This window comes from Chelonoidis abingdonii, chromosome 10 (genome assembly GCF_003597395.2).
Source record: "Chelonoidis abingdonii isolate Lonesome George chromosome 10, CheloAbing_2.0, whole genome shotgun sequence".
Lineage (NCBI taxonomy): Eukaryota > Metazoa > Chordata > Testudines > Testudinidae > Chelonoidis > Chelonoidis abingdonii.
Window position 1 is genome coordinate 42,379,729 of NC_133778.1, and position 21,025 is coordinate 42,400,753.

At 41.3% G+C, this 21,025-nt stretch overlaps 1 protein-coding gene across 1 annotated transcript; it reads left to right on the top strand.

Annotated features, from left to right (window-relative positions):
* Nucleotides 1-1,434: 1,434 nt before the first annotated feature.
* LOC116819321 (bile salt export pump-like) lies at nucleotides 1,435-19,948 on the top strand. Its single transcript, XM_032770963.2, has 8 exons — nucleotides 1,435-1,483; nucleotides 3,496-3,670; nucleotides 6,778-6,891; nucleotides 7,802-7,912; nucleotides 10,959-11,084; nucleotides 12,498-12,701; nucleotides 15,742-15,912; nucleotides 19,100-19,948. Exons 2-8 carry the CDS (start codon nucleotides 3,545-3,547, stop codon nucleotides 19,325-19,327), a joined length of 1,080 nt encoding a protein of 359 aa, XP_032626854.2. The 5' UTR covers nucleotides 1,435-1,483; nucleotides 3,496-3,544; the 3' UTR covers nucleotides 19,328-19,948.
* Nucleotides 19,949-21,025: the final 1,077 nt, after the last annotated feature.

Here is a 21,025-nt window from a genome sequence, read left to right on the forward strand (position 1 = left end):
TCTGCAACCTTCCTCATTGCAATTCCCCATTTTACTGCCAGGAAATGAAAGACAGAGTGAAAACATAAAATCAAAATACCCCTCAAGTTCTTGCTCTCCATTTTCTCTGTGGTGGCTGCTCTATTTCCCTCCTCTCCATTTGTCATTTTGTTCTTCTGTCCATAGAATGTCCCCCCACCCTTTTCTTCCATATACTCACTGTCTCGCCCACTTGCCTGGATCCCTCATCCCATCTCTTTCTGGCACCAGTTTCTCTCTGTTTTCTCCACAAACCTGGTCTCCCTGATATCTGGGCCACCCTCTCCCAGCTTGTCCCGTAGTGTTTCCATCTCTCCACATCTGACGGATATTCTTTTCGTCTCTGGTGGGTCACTGTACTCCTAGTTGTTCAGTTTATCAGGAGTGTCTGGGTGGAGAAGCCTAAGCTGCTTTTAGGGCTCTGTGGCAGCTCTACAGCTGATTACTGCCATGGAATAAAGGAGGATGTGGCAGGGGTAGACTTAAATGACTCACTGAAACTGCTCTGCCACTAGGGTGACCAGAAGTCCTGATTTTATAGGGACAGTCCTGATATTCGGGGCTTTGTTGCATCTATTACCCTCATCTTGATTTTTCACACTTGCTATCTGATCACCCTACCTTCTGCTGCTTATGCATCTGGTCTCCAGTGGCTTTGCTAAGGACTGCCACAAGTGAACAAAGGGGGAGTGCTGAGGTCTCTACTTAAGCTACTCCTATGGCTACCCTAGAGGTAACAGGAGCAGATACACAAGCAGGTGGGAAACTCTGAAGTAGTTGCTTGCTGCTTTTTCCCATTCCTTATTGTCAGCCCAGCTGAAGAGTGATTCAGCACTGGAAACTGGATGGCACCTGGAGTTTACAGCCGCTGCTCCTCTCTACTTCCAGCTGGCATCCTCCGGGACTCCTTCCCTTGCTGCTTAACTCTGCTTAACCCTTCCCAGAGCTGCTTAGAGCCAGGCAGGAGCAAGGAAGGAAGAGAATGTGAAACCACTCATTGTCAGCTGCTCTCGTCAGTGACTCTCACATTCAGCAAAGCAGTTGGCAATGGGATACGGTCATGCTGCCCAGAGTGCAAGCATACATTGTGGCCACATGCTAGCAGGGGGTTGTGTACGGACAGGACAACACGGAAGATTCAGAGGAGATGAAGTGTGTAATAAAAATCTGTGGTCGATAAATTCCACTTAGAGTACGCTGGGGAGGCATAAAGTCTGCCTAGTATTGTTGACAATGAGGAGTGCTTGCTGATCATGCTTGATTGGTTAAACATAGTACTGTAGGCACTAAAACTGGAGCAGGATCATATTTTGCCACTAATATTTCTTATGGCTTTTTAGGCTGTGGCAAAACTGACAGGCCTAGAGTTAAAGGCATATGCAAAAGCTGGTGCTGTGGCTGATGAAGTGCTGTCATCAATCAGAACAGTGGCTGCTTTTGGTGGGGAGAGGAAAGAAGTTGAAAGGTTTGTTCAGTCACATTTCTATGAGGTTTCTTATTTCTTTAGATTCAAACAATATGTTTAAACTAAATAAATAAATAAAAAGGTTATTATAAACTCCCAGGCCCTGGCAATTAGCCTGACAACTACAAAATAATGACCTCCCAACAGCATTCAAAAAATATGCACGTAGCTAACCCATAAACTCAGCCTGCCAGCAACAGCATGCAATCATAAACTTTGACACCTTATAACTCAGCCAGCCAGTGAATTACAGCAGCAGAATAACTCCTTTCCACCTGCCCACCACCTCCAGGACCATACTTACAGCCATCCCCCAAACCCTGGTAAATATGTGGCTTTTTCAGGGTTCCTGGAAAGTCATCAAGGGCAGGCTATTTCAAGCCAAGCAGGGGGGCAAGTTCCAGCCACAGGACCCTTGCAGAAAATGCCCTTCCAGCAGCCCTGTCTTTTTTATTTCTTTGAATTAACATTCCAAATGGCTAGATATTGATGCATACTGGTACTGTTTCATCCACATTGCTCTAAATAGCAAAAACCACTTTGCCAATACAACAGCCATTATCCCTGTTGTCATTGCCACTTAAAGACAGCTGTTTATAAAATAAGACTATAGCTATGTCTTTAAAAGGAGCTTTTCAAAAGAGATTTTAGAAATACAGTTACAATATCTCCATAAGATGGAGTAGTGTAGGTGTCTTTCAGTGAGAAAAGACTTGAAGGAAATGCAGCCTGTTTGCAAGACTGAAAACTCAGTATTTGAATATGTGAAAAAGGCAGCAGATTGATTGAGGTACTGTAAAGTACATTATATGATTGTTTAGAAATTAACAAGTTTTAATTATGACAGTGATCCATAGCAGATATGAGCCATTTTTTACAAAAATCAAGGATGCTCAGCTCAGTGTGCTCCAAAATAAGGGTTTTTGCTGAAGACCCAATAGAAACGATTCCATGATTTTTAAAAATTCTGTGTGGGTCGCAAATGATGTAAGGACTGTATCTGAAAACACATACATAGGGTTCTTACATTGCTTGCAAGCCAAATATAGCTTTATGGTACCTGAGAAAGGGGAAGTGAAATTGATTACAAGCAATTGTGAAACTGACTAGTCTATTTTTGTTGACCAAATTGAGAAAAATGCAAATAGTAAATGAACGGTATAAATACTTAAAAGTAAATTAGATTTTTTAAAAAATCCTTCATGTTAATAATGTGAAGTGTTATTAGTCACCAAAATTTGCTTTTTGAAAATATCTATATAAATATACCTTAGCTTATGGAATGTAATGAACACTCAAAACAAAATTTTATTTAGAAGTTGCCAAGACATTCATGAACAGTTTTTCCCATTATTCACCCAGGTCTAGTAAAGACGTTTTTTTTAAATGTATGATTTTAACCTAACCAATCTCTTTAACAATAACAACAACAGACCACCCTAAACCTTAATAGAACCTTGGCGTCAACTGCTTGTCTTAGTCACTCAGGTGCTGAGCTGCAGTTCAAGCATCGTCAGACTGCCAAGATGGCAGATTCCTGTTTAATTAACTTGATTATTTATATGTTTTTCAATGATTTACTCTTTGTAATTAGATATAGTGAGTTGTTGGTATTATACTGCAATTCTCTTTTAAACTAATTTAAAATACAGCATGGTTGCAGGTCTGTCACAAATTACCCAAAACTTCTGCGTCAGAACAACACGAATTCTTTTGGGCAGGTAGTTGCAGTAATTCTGATATTTTCCTATACTTATAATAGGACATTTTACAATTTTAATGTCTGAGGTTGTTACTATAGCCATTCAAATCATTAGCATCTTTGCAGTTAATTTCAGTGAGAGCAGCACAGGGCCCTTACTGCAGAGTAGTAAATGCTAAATTTTTGATGGTATCCACTGTATTACTGAAGGAACATCCCTCCATGAAACAATCTCATTGTACTGGTCTTTATTCATCCTAGTTTTCTATTAAATGCACTTTGTCCACTTTCATTTTTATTCTTTCCTCAGGTATGATAAAAACTTAGTGTTTGCCCAGCGCTGGGGAATTAGAAAAGGAATGATAATGGGATTCTTCACTGGTTACATCTGGTTCATAATCTTCCTGTGTTATGCATTAGCCTTTTGGTATGGCTCAAAACTTGTCCTTGACGAAGATGAGTATTCACCTGGGACTCTCTTACAGGTACTGGTTATAATGCTTGCTCCTTTCATATCTGATAGTTTTTCAGAACTGTCCCTGAACATGTACCTTAGTTATCACCTAGTTTTCAGAGTGGTGACTACTATCTGACCATGCTTTTCTCTTCTGTGCGTTGCTGTCATATTTAGTTGCCAAATATAAAATGCCAAATCACCCTATTTTTTCCCTGAAGGACCTTCTTCTCCACTACTCCAGGATTCAGCTGCTATTTCTGTCTGTAAAGTTCAAACTCTGGTTCTTGCAGTGGTGTGCTGGAAGCACATTGTGCCAACTTTTATGCAGCTCTGGAAGCTGTTAGGTGAAGTAGAATGGCTGTTCTAGATACCAGTGGTTTAAATGTCATGGAACCTGAATCCTTAGATATTTTAATTATTCTCTACTGCTGGCAGATGGCCCTCAGATGGAATAACCTAAAATTACACTTGGCACTAACAGGTCAGTACAGTGATAAAGTCCACCAGAGATTTCCTTGACTTGCACCCAATAACTGTAGTTCCACATTTCCAACTGGTAAATGGCAGCCAGCAGGGAACTGACAAACTGTAGCCAACATTGGAAGGGAATATCTCCAGTGCTGCCTTTCTTTTCTCTGCTTTCTGAGTTGCCAATCATCTTTCTTTCACTTCAAATTTCTCACTTAGCGCTCTAAACATATACACCCAGTCTCCAAATATTCCTTTCTGGGTCACTGAGAGGTTGTGCTGAACACCCATCCAATTAATTCAATAAGGGTTAACCAAGCAATGCTTTCCCTTGTTATAATCAAAACCACTGGGGCTGGTTCCCTCTTGCTTACTCTGATTTTACAGCAGTGTAGCTTGGATGAGTTCAGTGGATGAGTTCAGTCTTGATTTATAATAGTGTGAATGAGAGGAGAATCTGCCCCTCTGTATTTTTCATTCTCCCCGGGCAATCGAGTTTACCTAACAAAGGAGGGAGAGAACTGCAATTTCCACAATGCACTGCTCCATGGGCACAACATGGCTGTATTCTGTTTGGTATCTTGATGGTGAAGACCCTACTGGCTGGGCTTGGATGTTGGTGGAGAGTGAGGCACCAAAGGGGAGGGAAAAATCCTCTGAATGAAATTTATGCAGCAAAAAACTACTGTAAATAACTTTTGGGGTGGTTTAAAAAAAAGTTGGTTAAAAAAAACAATAAATCCCCAACCTGCTGCCAGCCTTTCCTTTACACATGCCTGTCTGCTGGTCTCTGAAGGCTAGCTGAGTCCTTGATGGCTTCTTGCAGAATTCCACAGACATCACCAAACCAATGTAAATGGTTACACATAATCCTTTCCACATTTTTTTAATTGTTTCCAAGCTGATCAGTCATAACAGAGCAAAAAGATGGGCCAAAATCAAAGGGCATGTTCATTATTTGCTACATCAAGCTACCATCTGAGCGATAATAGCCAAGAAAGGATGGCGTAAATCAAAATAAGTTCTAAACAAAAGTTTAATTCTAATGAGGGCAATTTGTACTGTAGCAACAGAAAGAAGATGTACCAGATTAATATTACATAGAATATATTACTGCCCAGTTCCTTGAAATAAAAGCAGCAAAGTAATGAAGAAGCCTTCCCCCATCCTTGATCATTAAGAAAGGGATAGATAATGTGACAGAAAATACCATATTGCCTCTATATAAATCCATGGTACGCCTACATCTTGAATACTGCACGCAGATGTGGTCACCTCATCTCAAAAAAGATATATTGGAACTTGAAAAGGTTCAGAAAAGGGCAACAAAAATTTTTAGGGATAGGGAACAGCTTCTGTATGAGGAGAGATTAATAAGTCTGGGCCTTTTCATCCTGGAAAAGAGACAACTAAGGGGGAATATGATAGAATTCTATAAAATCATGACTGGTGTGGAGAAAGTAAATAATACATAAACCAAGAACTAGCGGTCACCAAATGAAATTAATAGGCAGCAGGTTTAAAGCAAACAAGAGGAAGTATTTCTTCACACAACACACAGTCAGCCTGTGGAACTCTTTGCCAGAGGATGTTGTGAAGGCTAGAACTATAACAGGGTTAAAAAAAGAACTAGGTAAATTCATGGCGAATAGATCCATCGATGGCTATTAGCCAGATGTTCAGGGATGGTGTCCCTAGCTTCTGTTTGCCAGATTATTTGTTTTGTTCTCTTCGTTCCCTCTGGGGGACCTGGCATTGGCCACTGTCAGAAGTCAGAATTTTGGGCTAGGCGGACCTTTGGTCTGACCCATTATGGCCATTCTTATGATCTCTGTCCGGCAGTGTCCTATTCTTTGAGTTCCCCGCCCCTGATTACAATGACCAACACTTTAAGACATGGGTGCCTACAGTTAGGCACATAAATGTAGATTTATGCACCTTAATAAAAGTGGTTTGATTTTCAGAGGGACTGAGCATTCACAGCTCCCAGTGAAGACAAGTTCTGGCAAATGCTTTCAGCATTCTGGCCTCCTCCCCAGCTACCCTGCCAGGTCCTGTTGGGCTCTTGGAGTGCAGTATCTTCAGCCCACTGGTGTTCGCCCTTGCTGGCTGAGCTCTCTAGTGATCCCTTCAGAGGAGGAATGTGGGTATGCTCTAGGAGTGGAGTTGCGGCTTCCACAAATACAGCAGCTATGAAGTGATACAGCATTCTACCAAAAGGGCCTGTATGCTGGCCCATCCCACATTTGCTCAGTTCAAGCACTGGCAGGTGGAGTATGGATTCTGATGGCATAGGCACTACTGCTATGGTCGCTTTTATGTGTGGCAGGAACCTGCCTTTGTAGCAAGGTTTGCAGGTGTGATACATATATAGCCATTGGTCCCACATTAACAGCAACAGTACTTCAATCAAAGAGTATTTTAAAGCTGCTGCTCGAGCATAATATCAAGTAACGCAATGCATTTAAAACTCCAGATACAGAGGGCACATCACCATGTCCTATATGTTTTCAAGCACTGGAGCATCAACCCTGCTTTCTGGCCCCAAACATGTCCAGAAGGCTCAGTCCTTATCTAGTTACCACCCAGGTTCTGTACCAGGTTGTTTTCTAAGCTCTAAGAAAAAAATTAATGTAAAGTCGTTAATGTCTTCCCATGTTTTTTCAGGTTTTCTTTGGAGTCTTAATAGGTGCTTTAAATCTTGGTCAGGCTTCTCCTTGTTTGGAGGCTTTTGCCACTGGCCGCGGGGCTGCAACAAACATCTTTGAGACGATAGATGCAGTAAGTACGGAATTCCTAAGCTCTGTCAGTCTGCTGTGAAAAATAGTTAAATAAGCCCCGTTCAGGGTAGGCTTTTATTAGCAGTGTAAATGAGAAAAATGAGGGTAATTAAGAAACAGCTGACTGCACAAGAAAAAGATCCAGCTGCAATTTATAAAGAGGGCATTGAAGCGACATCTTTAAATGTTTTCTTTATGAATATTCAAGTTTTTAACCAAACACTGATATTTCATGCTCAGGTCTCGTAAGTGCAGCTAATTATCAGTTATGAATTAAGGCTAAAGGCACAGAAGAAGTTCTTAATATTCATACTGTAGCCAAGCTCCAGGAAACACCAAATCTCCAGCTGATGTAAATGGGTGTAGCACCATTGATGTCAATGGGCTATGCAGACTTGCACCAGCTGAGGCTCTGTCTCTCAAAACCTGTCTGCGTGTTTAGAAGAGAAATGAAGTTTGTGTTTTTAATTGTTGTTATGCTATCTTTATATGTTATTTAACATGATTCTAATAAAAAGTGAACTTACTCATAATTATACCATTGTGTGCTGTGACTTTTCCTGGAACATTTTTACCATGACAAAGTCACAATATTTCTAATGCTTTGCCATGAGAAACACCCAGCCTTTCTAATGGATTATCCCCAGTGACGTAACAAACTGAGAGAGGTCTGTGTGGCCCAAGCATAAGTCATTTCTCTTCCTAACTTTCCTCACCAGTGACAACCATATTGTCACTTTAGATTAGAGTCTTATGCTCCTGTAGCAGAGTCTGTACTGCTTTGGAGTACAGCCCAGAGCTGTTCAAAATGAAATGTCATTGTTTTGTATGTTGGAAGGAATACTGTATCTACTGCAGCAAAGTCTCAGCTGTTTAACACCAAATAAATAACATGACAAATTCTGCTCTAGAAACCTACCATTGACTGCATGTCAGAAGAGGGCTACAAGCTGGATAAAATAAGAGGTGACATTGAATTCCATAATGTAACATTCCATTACCCATCCAGGCCCGAAGTAAAGGTGATTATTCATCATTCCTCTTTTCAATAATTTACTGTAACTAAACAGAATATGCTGTTATGCCAGTAATCTATAAATTCCTATGTTAGAGCTTACTTTCCAAAAGCACATGCCCTTTGTTTAGAAGTAGGCAATTAACTATTTTGGTGTCAACAGTGTTAGAAGTTGTGTAGTTTTCATTTCTAGCACATCTATGAGAATTCTTTTCTGTAGACTATGAGCTCAAAAAAATTCAGTTGGGTTCATCTGCATACTGCTTCCCTCCCTTAGACCATCACTGACAGGTGTTTGTTGATCCTGTTCTTAAAAACGGCCAATGATGGGGATTCCGCAGCCTCCCTTGGATGCTTATTCTAGAGCTAAAGTATCCTCATAGTTAGAAAGTTTTTTCTTACAGCTATCCTAAATCTCCCTTGCTGCATATTAAGCCCATTACTTCTTGTCCTATCATCAGTGGACATTGAGAACAATTGATCAGTGTCCTCTTCATAACAGCCCTTAACATATATGCAGACATACGAACATAAGAATGGCCATACTGGGTCAGACTAAAGGTCCATCTAGCGCAGTGTCCTGTCTTCCAACAGTGGCCAATTGCCAAGTGCCTGTGATGGAATAAACAGAACAGGTAATCATCAAGTGATCCAGCCCCTGTCGCCCATGCCCAGCTTCAGGCAAACAGAGGCTGGGGACACCATCACTGCCCATCCTGGCTAATAGTCATTGATGGACCTATCGTCCATGGATTTATATAGTTCTTTTTTGAACCCTATTATAGTCTTGACCTTCACAACATCCTCTGGCAAAGGCTTGCTATCAGGTCCCCACCTCAGTCTTCTTTTCTCAAGACTAAACATGCCCAGGGTTTTTAACCTTTCCTCAGAGATCAGGTTTTCTAAAACTTTTATAATTTTCACTGCTTTCCTCTGGATTCTGTCCAATTTGGCCACTTCTTTAATAAAATGCTGTGCCCATAACTGGACACAGTACTGCTGCTGAGGCCTCACCAGAACCGAATAGAGAAAGACAGTTGTGTCCCGTGCCATACTTACAACACTCCTTTTAATACATCCCACAATGATATTAGCCTTGTTTGCAACTGCATCACATTGCTGATTTGCATTCGATTTGTGATTTACAAACATAACCCCCAGATCCTTTCTGTAGTACCATTGTTAAGACAGTTATTCTCCATCTTGTAGTTGTGCATTTGATTTTTGTTTCCCAAATGTAGACTTTTTGCTTGTCTATATTGAATTTCATCTTGCTGATTTTAGACCAATTCTCCTATTTGTCAAGGTTGTTTTGAATTCTATCCTGTCATTCAAAGTGCTTGCAACCCCTCCCAGCTTGGTGTCATCTGTAAATTTTATAAGCATAGTCTTCACTCCATTATCCAAGGCATTCATGAAAATATTGAATAGTAGTGGACCCAGGACTGACCCCTCTGGGACCCTGCTAGATACCTCCCCCAAATTGACAGTGAACAATTGATAACTACTCTTCAAGTATGATCTTTAAACCAGTTTTGCACCCACCTTATGGTATGGAAATCTAAATCACATTTCCCTAGTTTACTTATGAGAATGTCATGTGTGTCAAAAGCTTTACTAAAAAATCAAGCTATATCATGTCCACCACTTCCTCCCATCCACTAGGCCATTCTCCCTGTCAAAAAAGGAAATTAGGTAGATTTGGCACGATTTGTTCTTGACAAATCCATGCTGGCTATTCCTTACAACTGTATTGTCCTCTAGGTGCTTACAAATGGATTGTTTAATCATTTGTTCCGCTATCTTTCCAAATATTGAAGTTAGACTGCCTGATCAATAATTCCACAAGTCCTCTTTATCCCCTTTTGAAAGGTTGCTCTATGTGTGCCTTTCTCCAGAATTCACCCATTGTCCATGAATGCTCAAAGATAATTGCTAATGATTCCAGGATTGCTTCATTTAGTTCTTTAAGTACAGAAGTTGAATTTCATCATTCCTTGCTGACTGGATTATATCTAATTTATCTAAATGGTCTTTAACCTGTTCTTTCCTTATTCTGTCTTGCAACCTTCCCCTTTGTTGTTAATATTAATTGTGCTGAGTATCTGTCCATCATTAAGCTTTTTAGTGAAAACTGAAGCAAAATAGGCATTAAACACTTCAGCCTTCTTAACACCATCAGTTATTAGATCTTTTTCCTTGCTAAGTAGAGGACCTACACTTTCCTTCTTCCTGCTGTCTTGCTCCTAGTGTACTTAAAGAATCTATTCTTATTAAGTCCCTTGCTACATGTAACTCAATTTGTGCCTTAGTCTCTCTGATTTTGTCCCTAGAGGCTTGTGCTGTTCTTTTTACTTCTCCTTAGCAATTTGTCCATGTTTCCACTTTTTATTGGATTCCTTTTATTTTTCAGAGCTCCTTAATCAATTATACAGTTCTATACATTTATGCAAAAATAGTATAGAAGGTAGTAAAACAAAATGAGCGGAGAGATTTTGTAATTTAATTCTTCCATTGTCCTGGGGAAATGCAGTGCATTATACTGTAAAGTGCTAGGAAGAGGGAAATGGACACTGGCTGTATGTCCTCTTGCTTTGCTGCTGCTGCGAAAAGGTCTGCTTGAAAAGAGTATTATTGGGCAAACAAATAAATGCAGCCACTTCTAGACACAGCAGCATATTAAGTATCATATTATTCTATACAATGTCTTTGGTGCAAACATAACATAGATTTTAGCAGGTACTCATAACACATATGCAGCGTTTATCAAAAGGTATTAGAGCTAAATTATCCTCTGGGATGTATCCAACTCCTCTTCATTTCAGTAGGAGTCTGACATAACCAACAAAAATCAGAATTTGTCTGTATATCCTTCATGGAAAATAATACTCTTAATGAACTCTAATATCAAGCTTTTCAGTTTATTTAAAAATCCTTTGGTTCTCTTTTCCCCTCTTCATTTAAGATGAAAGGAAAACATGATGATTTCCAATCCATCTGCTTGGCTTCAGGAATTTTGTAGTTACAATGGATGTTCTCTCTTGTGCTTTCAGATTTTGGATAATCTTAGCATGGTTATTAAATCAGGGGAGACAACCACTTTTGTTGGACCCAGTGGAGCTGGGAAAAGCACCACAGTGCAGCTCATCCAGAGGTTCTATGACCCCACTGAAGGCATGGTGAGTGTCTCACTCCAGCAGGGTTTCTCTAGCCTGATTCACTTTAAAGGGGATCATCATTTTTACTCAAAGTTGGGAAGCAGGATTCTGGATTTTTTAAAAAACCCATTCCAAGAAACAGTGACTGAGGAAATGAGCAGGATGCTTTGTTTAGTTCTGTTCTGGAGTCTCCTGAATGATATAAACAGTGATATTTATGGGAAAGAAAAGAAGTGTTTAATGAGGACAAAAGTGGTTTCCCTACAAAGTAAGAATTAAATGCTAAGCTTCAATGAGAACTGCACTTATGCATATAAAGGTCGTTTTTAGGGTAGGGAATCCAGAAGTGACAAACAGTTTTAAACCCTGAGAAAAGTAGTCTTGAGCACTTAATCATTATCCTATAATTAAGGCTAAGATTTAGTCACGGATATGTTTAGTAAAAGTCACGGACAAGTCTCAAGAAAAATTCATGGAAGCCGATTATCTGTCTGTGACTTTTACTAAAAATACCCATGACAAAATGGGGAGCTCAGCTCCGGGGTTTCCACACTGCCCTTAGTGGCTGGGCAGCTGAGGGGAGGGCCACTGGGAGCTCTGGAGACCCCCATCGCCTGTGAGGGCTTGGTGCTCTGAGGTTCCCCCATGCCCATGACGGCCAGGAGCTCCAGGGTCCCCCCAACACCCTGCAGGAAAACTAGGGAGGGAAATATAGAACTGAAAAACAAACAAAAAACCCTAAATTTTCATTTTCCAGTTTCTTTAAAAAAAACAAAAAACAACCTGAACATTTCTTAAAAATCCTTTTTTTTTGCATAAATTTCTATTTTCTAAAGTCCATTTCTCATCCCAAAACCAAATCAGTTGAAATATTTCCACCAGCTCTATTACAAACACTGATTAGTTCTCATAACCAGCCCCTGAGATGTAGGTATAAGAAACTGAGGCAAATGAACTAAAATTTCAGTTTTGGGGGAAATTTTCATTCTGAATTAGGATGAAACGTCAAATGTAAAATTTTGAATGGGACACGATTTATCTTTAGATTTTCGTAGGTTCATGGATTATAAAGCCAGAGGGGACCACTGTGATCATAACATCTGGTCATAGGATTTCCCTGCATTAATTCCTATTTGAGCATATTTTTGGAAAAACATCCAATCTTGATTAAAGATTTCTATGATACAGTACAGCAAACATAATTGTTTACTTCACTCCGGGGTGGGAAGCAGTCATCTTCTTGCCGGGTTGAGCCCAGTATTTTCATTATTTCTTTTTATAGTTTTATTTTTTAATCTATAGTCTGTAGTCCAAATAAGGCTGGTTTTGATCTCTCTTACCAGAATGATTCTGGAGTAACTCCATTTGAGGCTGCAGAGTTATAGCACTGTGAGCTCAGGTGCTTTTTCACTTTTAACTGGTGTTCTTCTGTAGGTTACCCTGGATGGCCATGACATTCGCTCCCTTAACATTCAGTGGTTGCGCTCACTGATTGGTATTGTTGAGCAAGAACCAGTCCTGTTTGCTACCACAATTGCAGAGAATATTCGCTATGGTCGTGATGATGCTAGTATGGAAGACATCATCAAAGCAGCCAAGGAAGCCAACGCCTACAACTTTATCATGGATCTGCCACTGGTAAATTTTGTCTGTTAAAGCATTTCATCAGAACTTGATGAATAGTGAGAAAATTCCTCTTCCTTTCCCTCTGCAACCAGGACCAGGACTGGAGAATGGCAAACATACTACTATCTTTCAAAAAGGGGAAAAAAGAGGACCCAAGGATTATAGACCACTCAGCTTAACTTTGATACCTGGAAATATATTGGAACAAATGATTAAACAATCACTTTGTAACCACCTAGAGGATAATTGCAAACGATGGATTTGTGAAGAACAAATCATGCCAAACCAACCTAATTGCCTTCTTTCACAGTGTTATTGGCATAGTGGATGGGGGGCAAGCAGTGAATGTGATATATTTTGATTTTTAGTAAGGCTTTTGGCACAGTCCCACATGACATTCTTATAATCAAACTAGGGAAATGTGGTCTGGATAAAATTACTATAATGTGGTGCAAAACTGGTTGAAAGATCATACTAAAAAAGTAGTTATGAATGGTTCATTGTCAAACTAGGGAAAGGTATTTAATTGGGTTCTGCAGGGGTCAGTCCTGCATCTGGTGCTATTCAATATTTTCATGAATGACTTGGATAATGGAGTGGAGAGTATGCTTATACAATTTGTGGATGACACCAAGCTGGGAGGGGTTGCAAGCATTTTGGTGGACAGGATTAGAATTCAAAACAACCTTAACAAATAGGAGAATTGGTCTGAAATCAACTAGATGAAATTCAATATAGACAAGTGCAAAGGAGCAATCGTCTCAAGTTGAAGTGGGGGAGGTCTAGGTTGGGTATTAGGAAACACTATTTCACTAGGAGGATGGTGAAGCACTGGAATGGATTAACTAGGGAGGTGGTAGAATCTCCATCCTTAGAGGTTTTTAAGGTCAGGCTTGACAAAGCCCTGGCTGGGATGATTTAGTTGGTGTTGGTCCTGCTTTGAGCAGAGGGTTGGACTGGATGACCTCCTGAGGTCTCTTCAAAACCTAATCTTCTATAGTTCTAACTACATTTAAGAATTAAAAATCAAATGCACAATCACAAAATGGAGAATAACTGGTTAGACAATAGTACTGCTGAAAGAATTTGGGGGTTCTAATGAATCACAAATTGAATATGAATTAACAATATGATGCAGTTGCAAACAAGGCTAATATCATTGTGGAGTGTATTAACAGGAGTGTTGTATGTATGGCACGGGAGGCAACTGTCTCACTCTATTTGATTCTGGTAAGGCCTCAGCAGCAGTACTGTGCCCAGTTATGGGCACCAAGTTTTATTAAAGATGCAGCCAAATTGGACGGAGTCCAGAGGAAAGCAATGAAAACTGTAAAAGTTTTAGAAAACCTGACCTCTGAGGAAAGGTTAAAAACACTGGGCATGTTTAGTCTTGAGAAAAAGAAGATGAGGAGGGACCTGATAGCAAGTCTGCAAATATGTTAAGGGCTGTTAAGAAAAGGACACTGATCAATTGTTCTCCGTGTCCACTGAAGGTAGTACAAGAAGTGATGGGCTTAATCTGCAGCAAGGGAGATTTAGGTTAGATAGCAGTAAAACTTTCTAAGTATAAGGACAGTTAAGCTCTTGAATAGGCTTCCAAGGGAGGTTGTGAAATCCCCATAACTGGAGGTTTTAAAGAACAGATGAGGCAAACACCTACAAGAGATGGTCTAGGTATAATTGGTCTTGCCTCATCAGGGAAAACAGGGGCTAGACTAGATGACCTTTTGAGAATCCTTCCAGCCCTACAGTTCTGTGATTCTATGTGCAACCTGTTGGGTACTCAAATGGATGGGGAGAAAGCATAGAATGAATGAGAACAACAGAGTTACACACATTCCTTTGAAGTGACTATATAAAGTGTGCTACATGTATTTGGCCACATTTGGGAGTAAAGATGAATACACTCCCCAAGAAACATACACAGAACATTCAGTACCAGGGGAAATCTAGACCTATATGGTCATAGTCAATACATCGAAGAGAGGAAAGGCAGATTTTCACACTTCCCAGGTCTGTTTCTGCCCAGGCAAAAAGCTAGTTAGGATCCAGTCCTCCCACTCACCTAAATGTGTTTTTGAATAGTCTATGAAGAAAATTCCAGCTCCCCACCCCTGTATATTAATATCATCTGGCATATGGAGGTTCCCTGCCCCCTGAACCCCAATCTCCTATAGCTGTTGTTTTGTTAGGCCCAGTAACCTTTGTGCCCCCAACTCATATTAATTGTCACTTTAGTCTCTCTGGATATTATTTACGTATCTGACTGGCCTAAACAGATTCCTGGACAGGGTTAAAATAGTTTCCTTACGGCCAGGATTAAAATACAATTAATTTGCCCAGAGGCATACATTTTATCATCCCAAGATGCTTTCCTAGGTTCCCAGGTGGAGTAGATAGGCCACGTTAGAAGGACTCCAATACACACATAGCTTGCAGCGTCCTTGGCAGTAGAGAAAAGGCAGAATTTGGTTATAAGTGAATATATGGAGATTCTACACTGGGGCTATAGGACATAGACAAGGCCATAGCTGGCTCTCTAGCTCCCAAACTAACTCCACACAAGCCGTGCAGTCACCTAAATCCTAAACAGTGCCCATGTGCCTGACATTGCTACACTACCGTCATCAGTCATCTAATGCCACATGAGTCCCTTCCATCTACAGACAAGCCCAAACTGCTGGAATGTTAGCTGGTGAGCTGCCCAGTGGAGTGGGAGAAATGGGTAATTTTCATCCATGGTGCAGTTCTTGCTGATTGAATTATACTGGGTCAAAATGAACCTTACGTTTTATTTAAGTATATAAGTTTTGTTGGGACTGGCACACATGAGAATCCCAGTTTGCGAAGAAAAGGTTTGTTAAATATGGAAGCGTCTGCTCTACAGCTGTATGAAGGATCTAGAACCCTAACACACTGTACATGTCTTCCAAAGGTTGTTATTCATTTTGGGCCTGCTCCCATGGAAATCTATGATAGATTTTTACTATTGACGTCAATGGGAAGAGAATAGAATTCTTTGTTATTTATTCAGTTTTTCTTTTCTACCCAGCAATTTGACACCCTTGTTGGAGAGGGTGGAGGCCAGATGAGTGGAGGTCAGAAACAAAGGATAGCTATTGCTCGAGCCCTTGTCCGAACCCCTAAAATCCTGCTACTAGATATGGCCACGTCAGCACTGGACAATGAAAGTGAAGCTATTGTCCAAGAAGCACTTCATAAGGTTTGCTATGTTATATCAGTAGTCAGTATTAACGGGACAGAAATACATTTTCAAAGCATTGTGTGGAAGATACTTTTGTACTGTTATAAATTATTGTTTGACCTTTTTTTAAGAATCTCAGCAGTGACAAAGAATTGCTGTTAACATTGTCACTCTAGCTGAAACATTTAAAAAAAATCTGTAGAGCTGTCAATAAAAGTTCTAATTCTTTATATTAAAGTTCCAAAGTTGGCATTTGAAATTATACACAAGAAGAATGATTCTATATAAATGAGAGATGTTAGTCATTGTGCACAGTCTATCAATATGAAAGTCCATAATGTAGCTTTTCTACGGATTTCAGCTGATGACTATTTTGGAATCAAAATGTGAACATTCTTATTTTGAGCTTATATGTAAAAAGCACCTTTTTCTCAGAAATGATCCTATTTTTTTCTTCAGAAATCAGCTTGATCTTGGGGGTCCATTTATGAATGAAAAATTCATGCAATGTGATAAAATTTGTAGCTAAATGAAATAACTCAGAATTAAGTAGTTTTGCTTTTCATTGTGAATATAAAAACCATTTTACCATGAACAAACTGTGATATATTTTTGTAAACAGAGACCAAAATTTTCAGACTTAGTTGCTTCAAGTCCAAGGTCTGCTGTGCTGAAGGGGTCACTGCATATCCTCAGTGGTTCATGGCGTATAGAGGTCTCAGAAAACTTCACATACAGTTGGGGATTTCTTCCATGGACCAGATGGCATTTCTTTTCACAAACAACATGGTTGCAATGGATTATCTGAACAGACAAATGTTCTCTGTCCTCTTTGTTAGGTCTTTGTTAGGTCAGGAAACAATGTGTCTGTGGGAATGGTGCATTCAGAGCAAGATAAACATGTCTGCAGAGCATCTGTCAAATGCCAAACATACTAATGCCAATAATCTGAGTCAGAAAGGGGTCGATCAGTGTGATCAGTCACCCAGGTCCTCACTGCATATCTGATTTCTGCCAAGTGAGGTTACCTGTCCTTGGACTTGTTTTAACTTGTAGCAAACAGTTGTGTGAGACTTTGGTCCATGACAGGCAAGGACCCATGATGCTATCAGATGCTTCTTTCACACTAAGAGGGAAGGCTTCCTCTGTGCCTTTTTCTTCATTTTGTTTCATTCCCTAGGAATTAAGTGCAAGGCCAGGGTGAACTCTGTTGCTCTGACAGGAGCCTGACAAACTTGCTTTTCAGCTGTGCTGGCTCTTTCCAGGGACCAGCCTTGCATTCTTCCCCTGAGCCAAGATCTTTTGCCCCAGCAGGGAGATTGGGTAGTGCACCCAAACATCAAGGGCACCTAGGTCAAGATGACACTTCTTCCAGAGAGCAAATACAATGCTACTAGAGTCCAGCAAGTCTCCACAGGGGAAATAATTATGCTTCCAAGCAGACTCTATTTAAGAAATTCATCCAGAACAAATATTTTGATCCATTCTCTTGTCCATTTTTGGCTTCCTTTAATCTCTGATGTCTAAGAAGACAAAGGGGTTCCTCACCAACGTAACTCTTGCTGTCTGATTATACTGGTTCTCCAGAGCAGCATGGACCCTCCTTCCTCTTCTCTACTTCAGCACTCAAGTTCTAAAGCTCCTGGAGGTAGAGAGGAACTGAGGGACAGTTTGAAGAGGCATGTTATTTATACTTTTGATCAGTGGAATATAAGGGTCCAGGGAGCTGTATGTGACACCTAACTGTCAAATACTGCTTTAAAAAGTTCTGTGGTGCACGGATACTATAGTGATGTGGGCGCTTTACACACCCAGATAGATTGGCTACGTGCTAGGCACATGTTTCCTACAGAGCGGTTCTGAGGAGGCAATAAATTCACAGAGCATGAGTTACCTTGGTAAGTTATCACTTTTCATTGATTGCATGATCATTCTTGAAATCAGAGAGTTCTTATCAGTTTCCATATGCACCTCAACTCCAGCTTTGCTTTATATTAAAATCCTTAAACCTTTTAATTACCATTCAAACGAGCATTCATTACCCTTAGATGTGGTATTTTTGGTAATAATTATTTATATAGCATTACAAATGTATGTGGTGCTCTACAATACATTCAGAAGAACTTACAGTCCAAGGGCTGGGTCCTGAGAGATGCTGAGGTCGGCAGGAGAGATTGGTGCTCAGCAGGGGCTTGATCTAAAGCCTATTTAAATCAGTTTTTTACTTATGGATCATGCTGCAGGTGCTCAGCTCAGCATCTCTCAGGTAGGAGCGGCACCAGGGTTTTTGGCACCCGAGGCGCAGGGCTGCCTCTAGCCATTTCGCCGCCCCAAGCACTACGGCACGCCGTGGGGGGCACTCTGCCAGTCGCCGGTCCCTTGGCTCCGGTGGACCTGCCGCAGGCATTCCTATGGAGGATCCGCTGGTCCCGCGGCTCTGGTGGACCTGCCGCAAGCGTGCCTGCGGATGCTCCACCGGAGCCGCGGGACCAGTGGACCCTCCGCAGGCACGCCTGCGGGACGTCCACCGAAGCTGCCTGCCACCCTCCAGCGCTCCCGGTCGGAGCTGGCCCTGCCTAGGCGGGGGTCCTTCCCGTGCTCCCGGTCGGCAGCAATTCTGCAGCGGGGGGTCCTTCCTCGCTCCCAGTCTTCGGGGCACTTCATCGGCGGATCCCAGAGCGAGTGAAGGACCCGCCACAGAATTGCCACCGAAAACCTGGAGCGCAGAAGGACCCTCCGCCGCCAAATTGCTGCCAAGGGCCACAAAATGCCACCCCCCCAAATCCTGGTGCCCTAGGCGACCGCCTAGGTCACCTAAACGGAAGCACCGGCCCTGCTCTCAGGCAGGGCCAGCTCTACAGTTTTCACCGCCCCAAGCAGCACACCGAATTGCCGCCGCAGCAGGGGCAGTCTGTGTGCCCTTAGGGCGGCAGGCGCGTTTCCGTGGTGGCAGCAATTCGGCGGTGGCTTCTATGTTTAGCTGAAGCCACCCTGGACAGTTAAACGCGCAAACGTGCCTGCCACACTAAGAGCACACGGACTGCCCCCGCTGCGGCCGCAATTCGGCGTGCTACTTGGGGGCAAAACAACAGGGACTGCCACCCCTTGCAGAATGCCGCCCCAAGCACCTGCCTGGAGCCAGCCCTGCTCTCAGGTTATCAGGTTGCTGTCCTAACAATAATGTTGTTCCTCCTCTCTCTCTCAGGCACGCCTTGGGCGCACTGCAATCTCAATAGCTCATCGTCTGTCCACAGTTAAATCTGCTGATGTCATCATTGGGTTTGAGCATGGAAGGGCGGTTGAGAGAGGAACACATGAGGAGCTACTGGAAAGGAAAGGGGTTTATTTCACACTGGTGACCTTACAAAGCCAAGGAGACAAAGCACTTACTGAAACAGCAGTGGAAAGCAAGTGTTTTATTCTGTTTTTATGAAATTAAGTTAAATCTCACAGAACACAGAGCATCTATAGATTCCTTTGTTAGTCTTAGTTGATTATTCTCCATTGGTTTTTCTCAAGGCTGAATAATAGTATACATAAAAGTGATATACTGATAGCACTGGTCAAAATGTGTTTTGTGCACATGTGTGCTGAGCAACCTTCCTCATACAGATCTGTCAGCATATACCATTTTTGACCCGCAGTACCCTGGCATTTTCTATGTCCTTTACTATTGATAGTTTGGCGATGTTGTATTAGAAAAACAGACAAATTATGGAATATGCCAAGGCCACCCTATTTGTTTTACTAGTGATCTGAGGCAGAAGTAAAAAGCTAATATAGTGATCAGTTATACTGCTGTGAAACAATAGACTATGATCATCTTTGAGGATGAAAGCATTTCCTGCCCCTTAACAACCTGTAGTACCAAAATGTTGAAACACCCATACTAGTCACATCCACGTTTTCAAAATAAGATTGTCATGGGATTCATATTAAATTTACCTAACTTTACTATGTCAAATATAAATTACTGGTAATATAAAATGTATAGTAATCTAAGATATAGTGGCAAAGATTAATTGCATTCCTTTTGCTAATGTAGTCTACAAAATATTCCAGCTATGCATTGGAAGTTTAGACTTGAAAGTAGACGGTTTCTAACCATTAGAGGAGTGAAGTTCTGGAACAGCCTTCCAAGGGGAGTAGTGGGGGCAAAAGACATATCTGGCTTTAAGACTAAGCTTGATAAGTTTATGGAAGGGATGGTATGATGGATAGCTTAATTTGGCAACTGATCTTTGATTATCAGCAGGTAAGTATGCCCAGTGGTCTGTGATGGATGTTAGATGGGATGGGATCTGAGTTACTGCAGAGAGTTCTTTCCTGAGTGCTGACTGGTGAGTCTTGTCCACATGCTCAGGTTTAGCTGATCACCATATTTGGGGTCGGGATGAATTTTCCTCCGGGGCAGATTGGCAGAGGCCCTGGAGGTTTTTCACCTTCCTCTGCAGCGTGGAGCATGGTACTTGCTGGTGGATTCTCTGCAGCTTGACGTCTTCAACCACAATTTGAAGACTTCAGTAACTCAGACAGGTTAGGAGTTTGTTATAGAAGTGGATGGTAGGTTCTGTGGCCTGCTTTGTGCAGGAGATCAGACTAATATCATATTGGTCCTTGTGACCTTAAAGTCTATGAGTCTATGAGATATTTCTTTGTTTTGCAAATAAACAATTGGTTTAGCTCAATTTTAATACAAACTAAGTAGCTTCTAATTATATTTTACAATTGCAGAAAATAACTTGCTTGTTACACCAAACCTTAAGAAAGACCAGTCGTTTAGCCGTGGGAGCTATCAAAGCAGCTTGCGGTAAGCCTAAAACTGACACCTCTTGATACATTTCCAGACATTTGTATTCGTTGGTGACTTCTAAATCACATGGTGCTTAGTGCAGTGCCTTGGATGGTGCAGAACAGGGTGAGCGAATGCTGCCAACACCGTCACTAAAGCACATAGAGGGCATGGCAGGTGTGGAATGTATAGACTGCATACTAAGACATCCAACCCATGAAGTCAATGAAATGACTCCTACATTTAGCCTTTCTTCACCCTATGTGCATTCTAATCTATGGTCTCCTGCTCAAAGGGTGTAGGATTTGGAGAAAACTGGGGTGGCCATAGGTGGTTGTC

What these genes read in the sequence shown, in the direction of transcription:
- LOC116819321 (XM_032770963.2), top strand. Translation starts at nt 3,545, where the DNA reads ATGATAATGGGATTCTTCACTGGTTACATCTGGTTCATAATCTTCCTG. An exon ending in CACCTGGGACTCTCTTACAG is followed by an intron (nt 3,671 to 6,777) that starts GTACTGGTTATA and finishes ATGTTTTTTCAG; the next exon opens with GTTTTCTTTGGAGTCTTAAT. An exon ending in TCCAAGAAGCACTTCATAAG is followed by an intron (nt 15,913 to 19,099) that starts GTTTGCTATGTT and finishes TCTCTCTCTCAG; the next exon opens with GCACGCCTTGGGCGCACTGC.